At 38.9% G+C, this 14,134-nt stretch overlaps 1 protein-coding gene across 1 annotated transcript in view; it reads left to right on the plus strand.

Annotated features, from left to right (window-relative positions):
• The window catches only part of MED27 (mediator complex subunit 27), an 84,081-nt gene that overhangs the window by 1,083 nt on the left and 68,864 nt on the right, over window positions 1-14,134 (plus strand). The window contains exon 2 of the mRNA XM_009093404.4: window positions 1,580-1,724. Within this exon, the coding sequence (XP_009091652.1) occupies window positions 1,580-1,724 (145 nt within the window). The remainder of the gene's footprint in view (window positions 1-1,579; window positions 1,725-14,134) is intronic.

Below are 14,134 nucleotides of genomic sequence, written 5' to 3' on the forward strand. Positions count from 1 at the left end.
TTTCTTTCTCATCAATTAAAAGGCCTTGATGATTTTTAGCTGTGATCATGGTAATTTGTTACCCACTTCTCTTCTGTTTGGAAGGGTGGTGGATAACCCTTCTCATGAATGATGCTGTACCCAGCTCTAGGGGTAGGTGTTTTATCCCTTTGGTTTTTAGTTTTCAAGCTGAGGAGGCCTCACAGTTTGCTCCATGGAGGCTGAGCTGTTCCTTTAGTTCTCCTTCTTGCCTCTGTGGCCTCCTAAAGAGGAATGAGGTATAACCCCAAAATCTCATTCCCAGACAATAATAAATAACAACTCAGGAGCTGGACTTGGATCCTTGTGGGTCCATTCCAACCCGGGGTATTCCATGAACTGGCCTATTCAAGGAGCAAGGGAATTCTCCAAGGTGTGCTGAAGTTAATATTACCAGTGGACTTCTATGGAGTGAAAATATTGACTGGTATCTCTGTGTAGCAAATCCTCAGTTATTATGCCTAGTCACACTTGTTGTTTTGTTGTATTCTGTCAAGGAGTATTAAGCAGATTTGCAAGTGTTCACAGCACCAGAGGATTGGAAAGAATGTAGGCCACGAAAACTTCAAGGAATGATGATTAATAAAGGAGAATTTTGTGAAGTCTGGAAGTCTTTTAACTGTCTGATTGTTGGGAGTTTATTTTTGTAACCTTTCTTAAATGTAAATGGAGATATTTTGGATTTCTCTTTACAGATGTTTTCATAAGCTGCCTTTTAAGTGCTGCATTTAATTTAGTGTAGTTCTGAAGTTCAGACTTGGGTGTAGCACTGGGCAGTCAGAAGGAAAAGCACTTGATTAGTCATGTCACTTGGAAAACTGCTTTTTATATCTCTGCAAAGTGGCCAGCCTTTCTTCTACAGTTGATTAATGCAAGTTTGAAAAATTGCTTAACTTTTGTTATGATTAAATGTTGTGTTTGACAAATGAGATATGAAGCAATGATAGATCATTTCACAGTGAGGGATTTTTTCATGGGAAAATGGTGCTTATTATGCTTCATTTGAGTATTTTACACTACAGATATACAAATTGCTCATGGAAATCAGAAGATCCTGAGAACTTGGAAGGCAGATACTTGATTAGAGTAATCACAACCTTTGCAGGATTGTCTCCAAGCTTAGAACTAATGCCAGTTCTTGTATATATTTATATGAGGACAATGTTAATTTGGAGTTCTCTAATGAAATGATGAAGCATCTGCTTGCATGGTGGGTAAAAAGAATTACTTCTAGTATTGCAGGCAGTGCTGAAATCAGAATTTTGTGGTTTCTGAGGAGGTGCCCTGGGCTGTGAACAGGACCTGCCATAGTCTGACTCTTTCCAGGTGGTTTTCAAAGACTCTTGACTTGTGCTTTCTCTCCAAAGAATAAGTGAGCTTAACAACCAACAGACTGCTTCAAATTGTTTGGGTAATAAGAGGGATTATGTTTTAAATCAAATTTGGGACATATTTAAAACTCATTTAGCTACTAAAATAGAATTGGTGCGTGCTGCTGTCCCTGGAGGATTGCACATCTGTGATTCACAGCTCTAAAAAATGCCCTTCTGCTTCCTCCCAGGGAGCTGGAGCGTCTGAGCAACCTCGTTGGGAAGCCCTCAGAGAACCACCCCCTGCACAACAGTGGGCTCCTGAGCCTTGACCCTGTGCAGGACAAAACCCCCCTCTACAGCCAGCTCCTCCAGGCCTACAAATGGTCAAACAAGGTAACAAAGCACATCCCTGTGATTTACTTGTGCATTCCCATCCACTGGCCATACAGCTGACTTCTGAGTGTTTGGGGCTGCCAAAAGGGCTGACTTTTTTTGGAATTGAGGAGCATAATGCATACCTAAATGTACTTTCAAGGATAAAATGTTGTTTTAATAAAGAGGAGACTTTTCTGTGATACCAAGGCATGCCCTTGATCTCAAAGGGGGTATTAACTCCCAAGCATTTCCACATTTAGCATCTTATGCAGATAGAAATTAAAAGTATGTTGTGTCCTTGCATCTGGCAGCAAACACTGCAGTGGGATATTAGAACAGAGAATCAACAGCTTATGTCACCTCCAGACTATTTCTAGGAAAGTGTCCTCTAGGGAAGTTGTCATCATCAGAAATCTTGAAGCTTTTTCCCTACCATTTTGTGCCCATGGTCTCAAAAGCAGCTTTGTATTCAGCAGCTTTGGTATCCCTCCTGTTTTCATATCATATATATGGCATTGAATTTTAAATAGTGTAAAAGAAAAAGGCAAATTATATTGATGTAGTCTTTTACATTTAAAAAATTAATTGTTTTTGCTGAAAGAAACCTCTTTCTCAACAGCATAATTCAGTTTCATAAACCTGTGTGCTGAATATGTGTAGGATTTAGATAGGTGTGTTTCCTTTTGTACTCTGAACCAATCTGCTTGTGGGTCAGAAATACTCCTTTCCTCACCTAATTTTCTAAAGTAAGTAAACATGGCATTGCAATTATTGCTGGCCTCTGAGCACTGTTATATTTCAGGTTGCCTGTTCCCATCCTGATTTTTTTGAGCATGCCTATTTCTTTTTATAGAAGTATGAAGATGAGTAAGTATTTAAAAGCTTTCCTAAAGTTATGTTTGAAATACTGTAAGCTCTTAAGAAATATAAAAGATGGATTAATTTCTGTTACAATAATTATTAGTAGTAAGTGTGTCCAGAGTTGTAGCTTTTAATACCCTTATGCAGGAGTAAGCAGGAATAATAAATCTGAAAATATTTAGAGCATTAAAAGAAACAGTTCCACTTTAAATTATTTATTATCATACGTGAGCCAGGAAGACTTTGAGAGTGCACAAATACTTTGTAGGCAAATTCTTGTTATGCATTGAGCCAACCATTCTAATATTGAGATTTAAGATAGGGTTCTGCAATAATGTTTGTATGAATACCACAGTATTTGTACAGTAATGGGTCAGAATACAAATATGTGTTAATGTTTTTTAAAATCAGCAGAATTTGGCATGGAGAGAAATTTGGTATGATTGGAAAATGGGGGGACAGGAAAGATTTTTAAGTGGAGATTTAATAATTGAGAAAATATTTAATGTTTGCTTGTGTCCCTTGCTGTTAGCAGCAGATTATTGGCACTGAAGGAAAAATAATTAATTTGTTACTTTCAGCAAAAGTAAAAGTGGAAAACTTATAAACTTGTAAGGCAGTTAAGTCTTCAGGGATTTAATTACTTCTTTAGGTCATTATCAGAGTAAACTCAAGCAGTAATGAAATAGCTTTACAGAGCTGTTCTAATGTAGTTTTTTATTAACTTAGAGTGTTAGGGAGCTTTGAAGAGCAATTTTTTGTAATCCTGGATTCTGATTTCAGAAAGCTGGAAGTTTTAGTATCCTGTGCAGTCATATTCACAACGAAATGTTGCAGGAGAAGAGCAGTACCTTTTATTTTAGCTGTGAAACAGAAGTCAGAGACAACAGAGGAAAAGGAAAAACACTGGCTAAGTTGCAGGAAATGTGTTGCCTGTGTGAGGGTGTGAGCTGCTGGCTTTACCACCACAGATCCTTCTCTTCCTGCTTAATTCTTCATTGCTAAATACACTTCTGGAATGGGAGTTATTTCATTACTTCTGGCTGCCTTCGATTCTTATGATGTGTCTCCTGTTTCCAGCTGCTTCTCAGGGATGGTTTCGAAGTGATGGTCTGTCAATACACTTTAGATCTGCCTGCATTTAATTTTTAATTTGTGACCCCTTTGTGGCTTGCCTGCTTGTATTTTTGATGAGCTGAGATAAGGGCATTTTCCTCTGCCTTTGATTGTTCATGCATTACTGATGGCATGAACAGCCCCATGGCTGCCAGGGGAGGAGACTTCTGGGGCTGTGGTGCCATTCCAAAAGAACATTCACAAAATACAAGGAAAATGAGTGCACAGACTGTGCTGCATGTCTCAATGCATTCTGCTTATTTTTAAGACATGAGGAGACTGTTAAAAGTCACTTTGAGGACAATAATCAGTAAGGTTGGTAATAACTGGGCTACCTATGAGAAGCAAACAAGTATTCAGTATATCAAAGCACTGTCCTGTGGTTCATGAGGTACTGAATGTTAGAACAGCTGGTTCTTTCTATTTGCAGCTTTGTTTTAATGTGTGGTCCAGCAAATGCCTGATTTTTTTCTGGTCCTGGATGCATGGACAAATTTTTGGTTTAAGTAGCAGTGCTGGATGTGAAATGGAGTGAAGATCATAGTCACAGACATAAATGGAAAATGCTGTGTTTAGGATATGGGTGTTGACCCAGGAGATGAGATTAAGCTGCTGCTGGTTTGGTTTGTTTACCAGGATTGATACTTGTAGCTGTGCTTGGTTATGTATTTGGAAAGGACTCACTTTCAGGTACAAATTGACTGACCCCTTTGGCTGGGGGCAGTAGAGATGAGTTGCATTTAATTGTGAGTTCACAGCTACTTGCCCTGAACCTTTTTTTACTGCTCCTGTGAGTCACAGCACTGGTTCCTCCATTTCTAATTGTGAGTTTACCTGCTTCAGGAGTAAGAAGAAATCCAGTGGGAAGAATGAAAACTTCCCTTACAGAAGTGTGTTATCTTGGCAGCGTTTGTTATTTATGAGCACCTGCTCTCCTGATATTTACTTACTGTAGTTTATCCAATAGTTTTGCAGATGGTAAAGTTGTCTGTGTAATGGAAGCAGCTGTTTGGGAACACAACAGCTTGTCAAATGCATTAATTGCATACACACGCAGCTGTAAAGGAACTTTCCTTTTTCAGGTGTTTTACAGCTCTCACCAAGCCATAACTGAAAAACGCAGGAAGTTTAAGTTTAGCTAAGTGGTTTTTCTTCTTTGCTTTAACCTGTTTTATGTATCAGTAGAAATCATGGAAGTTAATTACTTTGCTGCCTGTGGAGACATGGAGTAGCCATGGAACAGTATGTAGGTCTAGTTGATTAATTTCTTTTCCCCTCCTCTTCAATTTTATTTAAGAAAATAAGTTATCTCTATTACAATTGAAGTGCTGTTTCCCAGAAGGATCCATATGTACCTTCTAATGTAATACTGAAGATATAATATTAGATAAGGTAAAAATGAGTTATCATTCTGCAAGGTTAATGCAGAGAGATTATTATGGGTAAGATGGGATGTGTGTAGATAGCAGTAGTTGTTTTTCTCATGGACTGTCTCTGTTGAGTCATTGCACTTGAATTCTGGGTTTAGTAGTTATGTACATCTTGGCAGTTGATTTTTTTTTTTTTTTTATTTTGTAATATACTGCTGTGTCTGAGCAGGTGCAATCTGAGCTGACAGCAGCAGCCAGGAGGGCTCCTGGTCAGGGTGTGTGTGGCCTGATGCTGCCTGGAGCAGTCAGGACTGGGTCTGCAGGGGCTCTGCCTTTCCCCTCATTACCAGCTGCCTGCTTCCTGCACTGTCTTGGGATTCAAGGGGAATCACCACGGAGCAGAAGGCATCAGCTAAGCTTAGATTAAAGGAAGTTTTGAAAGCCACTTTCTGGACTGAAATACTGATTAAGTTTTGTTGGTTTTGGTTTTTTTTAAGAGATGTGACCTCAGATTTGTGGTACTGCCAGAGCTCTCTTCTCATGCACTTCAGCAAGAGCAGGGACCTTGTGCCACCCTTCCCTGTTCCCAGTGCTGCTTGTTTCTTGCAGGAGATGAGACCACCAACTCAAGAATATCAGCTTCCTTACTAAGTAACTGCCTGGTTCTCAATATTTGTTCTCAATACTGGGTAACAAAGAGATTTTGAGAAAATACTTGTTGTTGCTGTGATTAATCCAATATCATACTTCCCCACAGATGAAATGTTCAGTGAAGCTTTTGGTGGTGTGATCACTTGATCCAGCTACAGTAGTGCTGGTGGTCAGAGCAGGTTTTTGGAACCCAGGAGTGTCAGCTCATACTTTGAGTGGTATAAACTTTGGGGTTATCCATCTGCAGCTTCACTGAGGTTATTTATGGCCTGCAGTGTGCACTTGCTCATCCTTTGTCCTTGGTGAAGTGTTCCGTGCCCTTGCCCTGTGGGTGCCCGAGGCAGTGCCTGGTAAGGGGTTTCCACTGGAACAGAAAATAGTGTATTTTATGTCCACTGAGCAAGGAAAATGCTTTTTGGGGCAGGTTTCCCCTTTCTTGCTGGGATGCTGTTAAGTACTTCATGCCCCACACTTGAGCTTTAACCACTGTAGAGGTTTTTTGCTTGTTTGTTGTTTAGGTGAAGGGTGTATGCAGAATGGATCAACTCCCAAACCAGGATTACTTTCAGCCACTGAAGGAAGGCTGTGTTTTGCTGGAGAGCAGCAAACTCAGTCTCCCCTGCATTGCTGAGTGACAGCAGCATCAGCTGAGTTCACTTGCTCAAGTAAAAATAGTCTTCTGCAAGTCATCTTTCCTTCTCCCCCTTCCTTTGCAGGGAAGGGTTTGTGTTCAGACCTTCAAATTATTTTATTAGCAGCAGTAAAGTGGGGAAATTGAGTGCAATTGTAGTCTTGAACAGGTGATGTTATTTCAAATTTTTTCCTTGATTTTTAACTTCACTGAAGTGCAGTGTTGTATCCCCTGCTGTTTTCAGAGTTGCTTTTATCCATGTGCTTTACTCCAGTTCCAATTCTTGCTGAACCCACGTGTGGGGGTGTGTGAGGGGTGGTGGTATTGTTTTATCTTCATGAGATGCTGCTTCCAAAACGTGATAACCACGTGTTTGAGAAGGCTGTTTTCTACTGCTTCAAGCAGGAAGCAAAAAATCAACTTTTCTGACTTTGTAACATTTTAGAAAGTCAGATTTATATAAAATTATTTAATTTACTCATCTGTGAAAAGATTATTCTGGCAACTTGGATAAACTTTACAAGTGAACAAAGCTGGACAGTAGTTGTCATAAATTTATTTGAAAGTAATTTGCTGGGAATTACAGAATGAAAAAAAATTACTGTTGATCTGCATGTGGAAATAGGCTAAAAATATTTGGATTTAAATTTGTTGCTTTATAGCTTCCTCTTGTTTTTACATAAATTTAGAATCGAACTGTTAAGATTACCATTAATGAGTTAAAATGATTTTCTGTCACATGACTGAAGAGAAAAGGTATAGATAGGTTTTGTTTATTAAATTATTTTGATATGTTCCCTGATAAATTATTTGTATCAATTGTGTTTATTGTAGGGCTCAAAAAAAAGGCAATCAATAGAGCATGTAGAGAAAGACCAGACTTGTTACAGCTGCACTTGGTAGCTTAGTATTGATTAGACACAAATACTGAGTTTAATGACAATAAATGACATTAAATGTTAACCATGATAGTAGAGAAGCACTGCAGAACAGGAAAAAAAAATCACTTCATCTTGATTGTAAAAGGATGTGTTCATTCCAAGGAACATTAATTTTGAATTTTGGGCGTGCTCATTGTGACTTCATTGTAGTTTTACAGTACCACGGACAATGTAACTGGATTATTGTGTTGGTACTTCTTGGGAATTTTAGGCAGGTGGCCAAAATGTCCTTTCAGGACTTTTTTCCCTACAAAAATGCAGCATTATAATACTGTGTCATGCTGTTATGTGTTGATCCTCAGATTCTGGTGGAGTCTGATTTGGAAGAGCAGAATCAGAGCTTCCCGGGGGGAGCTGCTTTGGGAACACAGCTGTGGGCTCCTTTCCTTTGCAGATCAGGCACAGGAATTGATATTCCTGTCACTGGAGAAATGAGTGGCACAGACTGGTGGGTTTTGAACACTGAACACAAAATAGGAGCTGGGCCACTTGGATTCTATTCCTGCTTTACTCACTAATTGTTGTAACCTTGAACAGGACACACAAATTTTTATTGTGCCTCATTTTTGGTGCAGATAAAAGAGGATAATATCACTTAACCTACTTCTTGGGAGAGTTTCTAGTCTAAATGTGTCTCAAGTGCATTGGGTTCTTTGGACAGAAATGTTTTGGAGGTGCCAAGTATTTTACAGCCAGTGACTAATGTTGTTTGCCTGGCAGTCTAGAAAAATGTCCTTTATGGGCTTTTAATTCTGTGTGGTTTTGGGCAAATATCTGGTTCAGAATTACATTAATGTTCTGGTTTTTTCTTTTTTTTTGTCTTAGTATGACTGGGAAACAGGTGGTTACCTCTGTGCTTCCAACTGCTGCAGTTATTAATTACTGCTCAGTTGACTGCTTGGAGAATACTGCCTTTTCTTATTGCAGGGTTGGTTTTAGTGACCAGGGATGGCAAGTTCAGGTAGTGTGGAAATTTTCCTTGATATTACAGTGATGAGGAGAAGAAGCACTGGGAAAGCTGTGATGAGGATGGAAGTGCTTGTACCAAAATGTAATTTCAGTAGTCCACGTGTGCTTTACTGGAGGAGGAAAAAGTGGGACGTGAAATTTTTCTGAGGGTCTTTGAGCTCTGCATTGATAGTTTAGAAAAAGAAAGTGAATATAGTGAGAGGAGAAAATGGAGAAAACCGTGAGGAAAACAGGGAAGCTTACAATAATAGCAACAGTAAAGGCAGAATCACCAGCTAGTGCTTGTTAGACAGGGCTTGTTTTCCCTGGAGATCCTGCCTCAAGCAGTGTCTGGGGCATTAGAGATGGATAACATCAGTTATGTCTCCTCTTTGGAAATGTATCTTCCTTCCTCAGCTGTGAGTTCCTGGAATCTTCAGCTCTTGGGCTCTCTGTTTCTTTGCCTTTCATTTTTATGTTGCTTTCTGACAAAAGTTCAAGCCAGGGCTATTGTAACTATTTTATTGTTAGGTATAAAAGTGGTTTTGACACCTGATAATGTGACTGAAAGGAAATTAAAATTGCCAATGTGTTTTTTTTCCTTGCTATATGGAAAGTTATCATGGCAGATGAGAATTTCCTGCATATGCTGACTTGTGCTACTAGGGAAGTTAGTTGAATTTATTTGACATTTTAGTAGACTGAAGTTATTCTGTTTCTTCAGGAAGAGAAAAGTTATGAGAAGTAACTTGTTGCTTAAAAAAATGAGAAATAATTAGCCTTTGGTTCTGACTTATTTTTGCTGCATAGTTTGAATGTTTTATATCTGTGATCCTCCCAGAGTTATCATAATAATAATTCACACCAGGATGCTGTTGTGAAATAAGGTTATGTGTCCAACAGAATTGCCTTTCTTGCTGATTTTTTTTTAAATATTTTGTTTCAAATCTGAAACAAAAAAAATCTGAAGCAGCCTGAGAGCAATGTTATGGTGTTTTTTTATTGTTATGCCTACTGTTTATTATTATTCAACAGTATTTTTCAAGGCTCTGATCAAAATAATGCTGTAAGCAGTACCAGTCTCACTTTTCCTAATTATGGGAGGTGATCTATCAATAACACACTATTATAAATCACAGCCCCCTTGTCAGCTGGTGGGAATTATTTAATGCTTTGCAACACCTTTATTTGCTAATGAGTGGGTTTTTTCCCCTGTTTCTTTGATAAGTATTAATGTCCTAGCTGTTAGCCTATTTCAGGATGGAAATGATTGATGTGACTCTGTTTTAACCAAAACACTTCTGCCCACTCCTAGTTCTTCCTCCTCTAACTCCTTCTTTCCCTCTGCAAGAACTCCTCATACGTTTCATGCTGGATGGCTCAAATGTGTAATTTATAAGGCAGTGATCACTTTCCCTTTCTAAGTTGTATAATGTGGTCATCAAATCCAATTAAAACTGCCTTGCTTTGTATTGAGTTTGAATGCAGCTAAGGCAGGCACAGAAATGTGGCCTGGGTATCTCACAGTGCAGCCATCAGAGCAGCAGAAGAGGCTTTACTTGCAGAATCTGAGGAATAAAACAAAGTATAACTGGAAATCCATGTTGTCTGGGGATTAATTGATGAATATGCAGGACTGCAGAACAAGAGGAGCTTTGAGAGAAAGCCTCAGACCCAGCATTCCTTTGAATTTCCAGTTCTCTTCTGCCTCAGCCCTCCATGGTTCTGACTCACTGCTGGTGAACAAGCCTGACCATCTTGTGGAGGGTGGCACCATGAAAACACAAAGAATGTTTTCAGAGACTCCATGTCCTTTCTTGCTTTCTTTGAGGCAAATAAAAGATGTTTGTAAAGCATTCTCTGACCTTCATATGAAGGGCATTCAAGGAATATGAACACTAATATAAAATAACTGATGCAGGTGATAAAAACCCCACCAGTATTCTTCATATGGAAAAGATTTTTTGTAGCTTCTAGAGGAAATCAAATAAAATAGAAAATTTAATGATGTCACCCTGTTGCTCTCTACTTTTGTTGTTGTCAGGTCTTTAATTGTGCCTGTGTTTTGGGTTTTTTAATGCAGAAATGTACTCATCTGTGTTCTTCTTTGAGTTCTCTTTTGAAGTTACTGAAGTTGCCCCCCCAGACAGTTCACAGTGGATTTGTTTGTTTGAATTGCACATAAACAATGCTCAGTTCTTCCCCATTGTATCTTAATCTCATGCTGTTGATAATTGGGTAACAAAACATGGAGATGGTTTAACAGCTAATAAAATTGAGACTAGACTAGTCTGTGTAAGGAACTGTGTAAGCATGTAATCAAAACTGCATTTCTGACCACTGCTTGCTGCTTTGTGAAAATGGGAATTTGGCAAAAAGGTGCCAGCAGTTTTTGGTTCAGCAGGAGCTGATACTGAGCTGCTGATGTTGGAGGTGTGTAAAGCAGAGGGTCTGTGGTGACCCTCTAAATCTCTTGGGGTCAATGAAAGCTGGTTTTTGTATTCCTGGGAGGGAAGAGTAATCCTGGCCTGGACAAAGGGTGGTGGTTTGTGCCTGTGTGGCAGCTGGAGAATGTGGATAAGAAATGACAGACCATGACAGACATCAGGACCACAACTGGATAAGAGCTGCAGGCTGTGTAACTGTGTCTGCTGTCAGACTTCTTGAGCAGTTCCAGAACCTTGTCTTGGCTCTCCTGGAATCTCAGTGGTGCCGTGGTTGGCCTGGTTTGGAGGTTGATAGGAAAATAGAGAAGAGACCAGAATATGATCATTACACTCAGAGCTGCTTCACTCCCAGCCCCCTTTGCTGCTGCTGTATTTTCTTGGTATGAGCTAGCATTTAAATCTACTAGAGCTGTCAAATCCTGAAGTTCTGGAAATAAAGGCACTTATCAGTACATGTTATCATGTCCTTTGCTAATACAAGATTAGCCCAAGCATTTATAGCAGTTCATTTAATCTAATTTTAAAGTGCCTGAATGTAATGATTCTTGCAGAAGAAACAAAAAACATGAATAAATCTTTTAACCACTGACACTTGTTCAGTTACAGTGTATATAGAAAAAGATGTCCTCTGAATTAATAAAAGAAGACTTAATGAAAGCTGATTGATTCTACCAGGTGCTAGTCTTTCACATTTTTGATCTTTTCAAAGAAAGATCAAAAGTTTCTGTATCCTGAGCAGCAGTTACCTTGTTGTGCTCTTTTGTGAAGTTCTTGGCTTAGTGTAAAGCATTCAGTCATGCTTTGGAGCTGCACTGAGGGTGCTGAAAACTTAAACCCTCGAGTTAAAATGCCTAAATCTGGACTGGATGAGTAATCTGAGAGGAGAAATGGCACATGGCTGCTGTTGCATGATTGCCTGGTCTTCTAGAGAGTTAAAAATGCATTTCTCGGGGTGTACATTTTTTTATATGTTCATGAATTTCCTTGTTCTCAGATACCTCTTCTTCAAGAGCCCATCTGCTGACAAACTGACAGTAATAACTAATATCTTTATTAGATGGAATTAGCATGAATCATCATTATGAGAAGTAATGACCGTGTTGAAATGCTGAGGGTATTTTCAAGATTGCCTCAGAATTGGTTGGCAAGCAGAGTATAATGGCTACATCTTACAGCACATAATAAAATCACAGAGGTCTTTGATGTTCAGGGTTGTGCTTTGCAACAAATAGTTCTAGTCAAAACCAGCAGAGTCTTGATTAATTTGGTTGTTGTACCTGGATTCTCTAAGCTCCTGTAACTGGTAGTGGCAGAGTACTCAAGGTGCTCTGTGTACTGTATGGGCCATTAGACACAAAGGAATTGTATCTTGATGTGACATTTTACAGTATATTCTAAAATAGATGTAATTACTTCTCATTACATGAAACTGCAATTCCTAGGGAAATCAATATTGAAAATACCCACTAAAAGCCTCCCAGGATCTGCAAGTATGCACAAAAAGGAGCTGGATGCATGTGCTATTACCCACAAGTGGTGGGTTAAAGTGAATTATTTTAATCTTTTCATGTCAGTATATTTTCATTATTGCACCAGCCTGTTACTGCTATGGAAGATGCAGAGAATGTGGACTGGAGCAGCAAGAGTCCTCAGGTGTCTTTAAACTGTTTTAAGCTGCCCATGGTTTGAAAATATTCAAGAATCTGTGATATGAGCTGTTTGACATTTTTCCTATTCCAAATGCTCAAAGGAATAAATCTACATAAAGAGTGTTAAAATGAGAGAGTCTTTGCGACAACGTCTGGATCTCAGAATGTTACTTTATTTCTCTTTTGGCTGACCACCATGATAAAACAGCTGAATCAAATACATTCTTTTATGTATAAAATATATTTTTTGGGGTTTGACAGCTTGTTTCCAGTTTTAGTCTAATTCAGTTTGAAACAGCTGTTCCTGATCTCTGCAAAACAGTTTTTTGATGGAAATCATGACATTCTCAACTACTGCAGTGTTACTGGGCTCTGTCTCATTTCAGATGATGGCTTTTCTTGTGGAAAAAGAATTCCTCATTCAGAGAATATGCCACTTTTGTATCAAATAAGCTGCAGTTAAAAAGATAATGGCTTCCTCCTCCCTCCGAGGTTATCCCTCAGTGAGGGTGGATATATGTTTCTCTTTTGAGAAAAAACATCCCTGTGTGTTTTACCATTAGTTAGATTTTTATTCTAATGTTCCCTGCCCTACCCATCTGCTTTCAGTTGGGTTCTATTTAGAGTCTTCTCTGCAGTTGTCTCTGCACTCAGACTTAACAAGTTCTCTGCTTTGCCGTCTGCTTCAGTTTTACTCTGGAGTCAAATCTTGTATTTTCAGAATTTTCAGTGTAGTATTTTCAGTTTGCTCAGTGCCATCTTTTTTTTTTCCCCTTTTTTTTTTTTTTTTTTTTTTTTTTTTTGGCTGCATTATTTGATGCTTCTTCCAAAGCTGTTTGTAGAAATATCAGAAATATCATAGATCACAGAGCTGATCAAGTCTGTAAGCTCTCTTGTGCCTGATAAAGCACCAGTTAACCTTTGATTTCCAATGTTCTGGTTCTTTTGGACACCCTGCATGTAATGTGGAGTGAAGTTAATAACTTTCAGCTTAACAGAACTTGCTGTGTAGTTGACTCTGTGAACACGAGTGTGTGATGTGCACTTCCCAGAACACTTCTGATGGGGAGGGTGAAGATTTTGGGAGCAGCAGCGTTGCCAAGTTTGTCATGGGACTGGAGAGATCCATCCTCCTCTTTCCTCTGGCCTTAACTTGCTGGATGAGTTTTCACAAGTGTCTTTGTTGTGAATGTCTTTTTCCATCTGTAAAACATCTAACTATAAAATAAGGATTGTGCTATAGAGTGAGTGCTCAGAGAAATCTGAGGGAGATGCTGCACATGAGCATCTTATTCCACCAAGCCCACTGTGGACAAACACCATCCTGAAGTCTCTTTTGGGTTGTTTTTTTTTTTAAAGGACAATTTATCAGCTGAAATAAAACTCTCCTCCAACACAACAGGAAAGCTTTAAAGGTTTACTTCCTAAAGAGCTGTTAAATCTGTTTTCTGTTCCAAATTCAATGTTTTGCCTGGCAAATACTTTGGAGTGTTTGTAGTTTCCCTTGTATTTATTTTTTTCCCACAGTCTAAAAAAGCAGACTTGGGGCTGCATTAGGATTAAGTGAGATTAAAAACATCTTCTTTCCATCCCTCTGGTGTACCTCATATGGATACATCCTAATTGTATTGATATTGCATTCATCCTGCAAGAATCTAAGACCTTTAGAGTCTGCTGATGCTGCAGTTTTGATGGTGTGTTTTTCTTGCAAGTAAAATCAATTCAGACAAATCTTGGTAACTTTTACGACAAAATAAAATGACTATGCCAGGGAGGCACAGGAAGTTTTTTAAGCATGGGCATGCTCTTAGATC

This window comes from Serinus canaria, chromosome 17, assembly GCF_022539315.1.
Source record: "Serinus canaria isolate serCan28SL12 chromosome 17, serCan2020, whole genome shotgun sequence".
NCBI lineage: Eukaryota > Metazoa > Chordata > Aves > Passeriformes > Fringillidae > Serinus > Serinus canaria.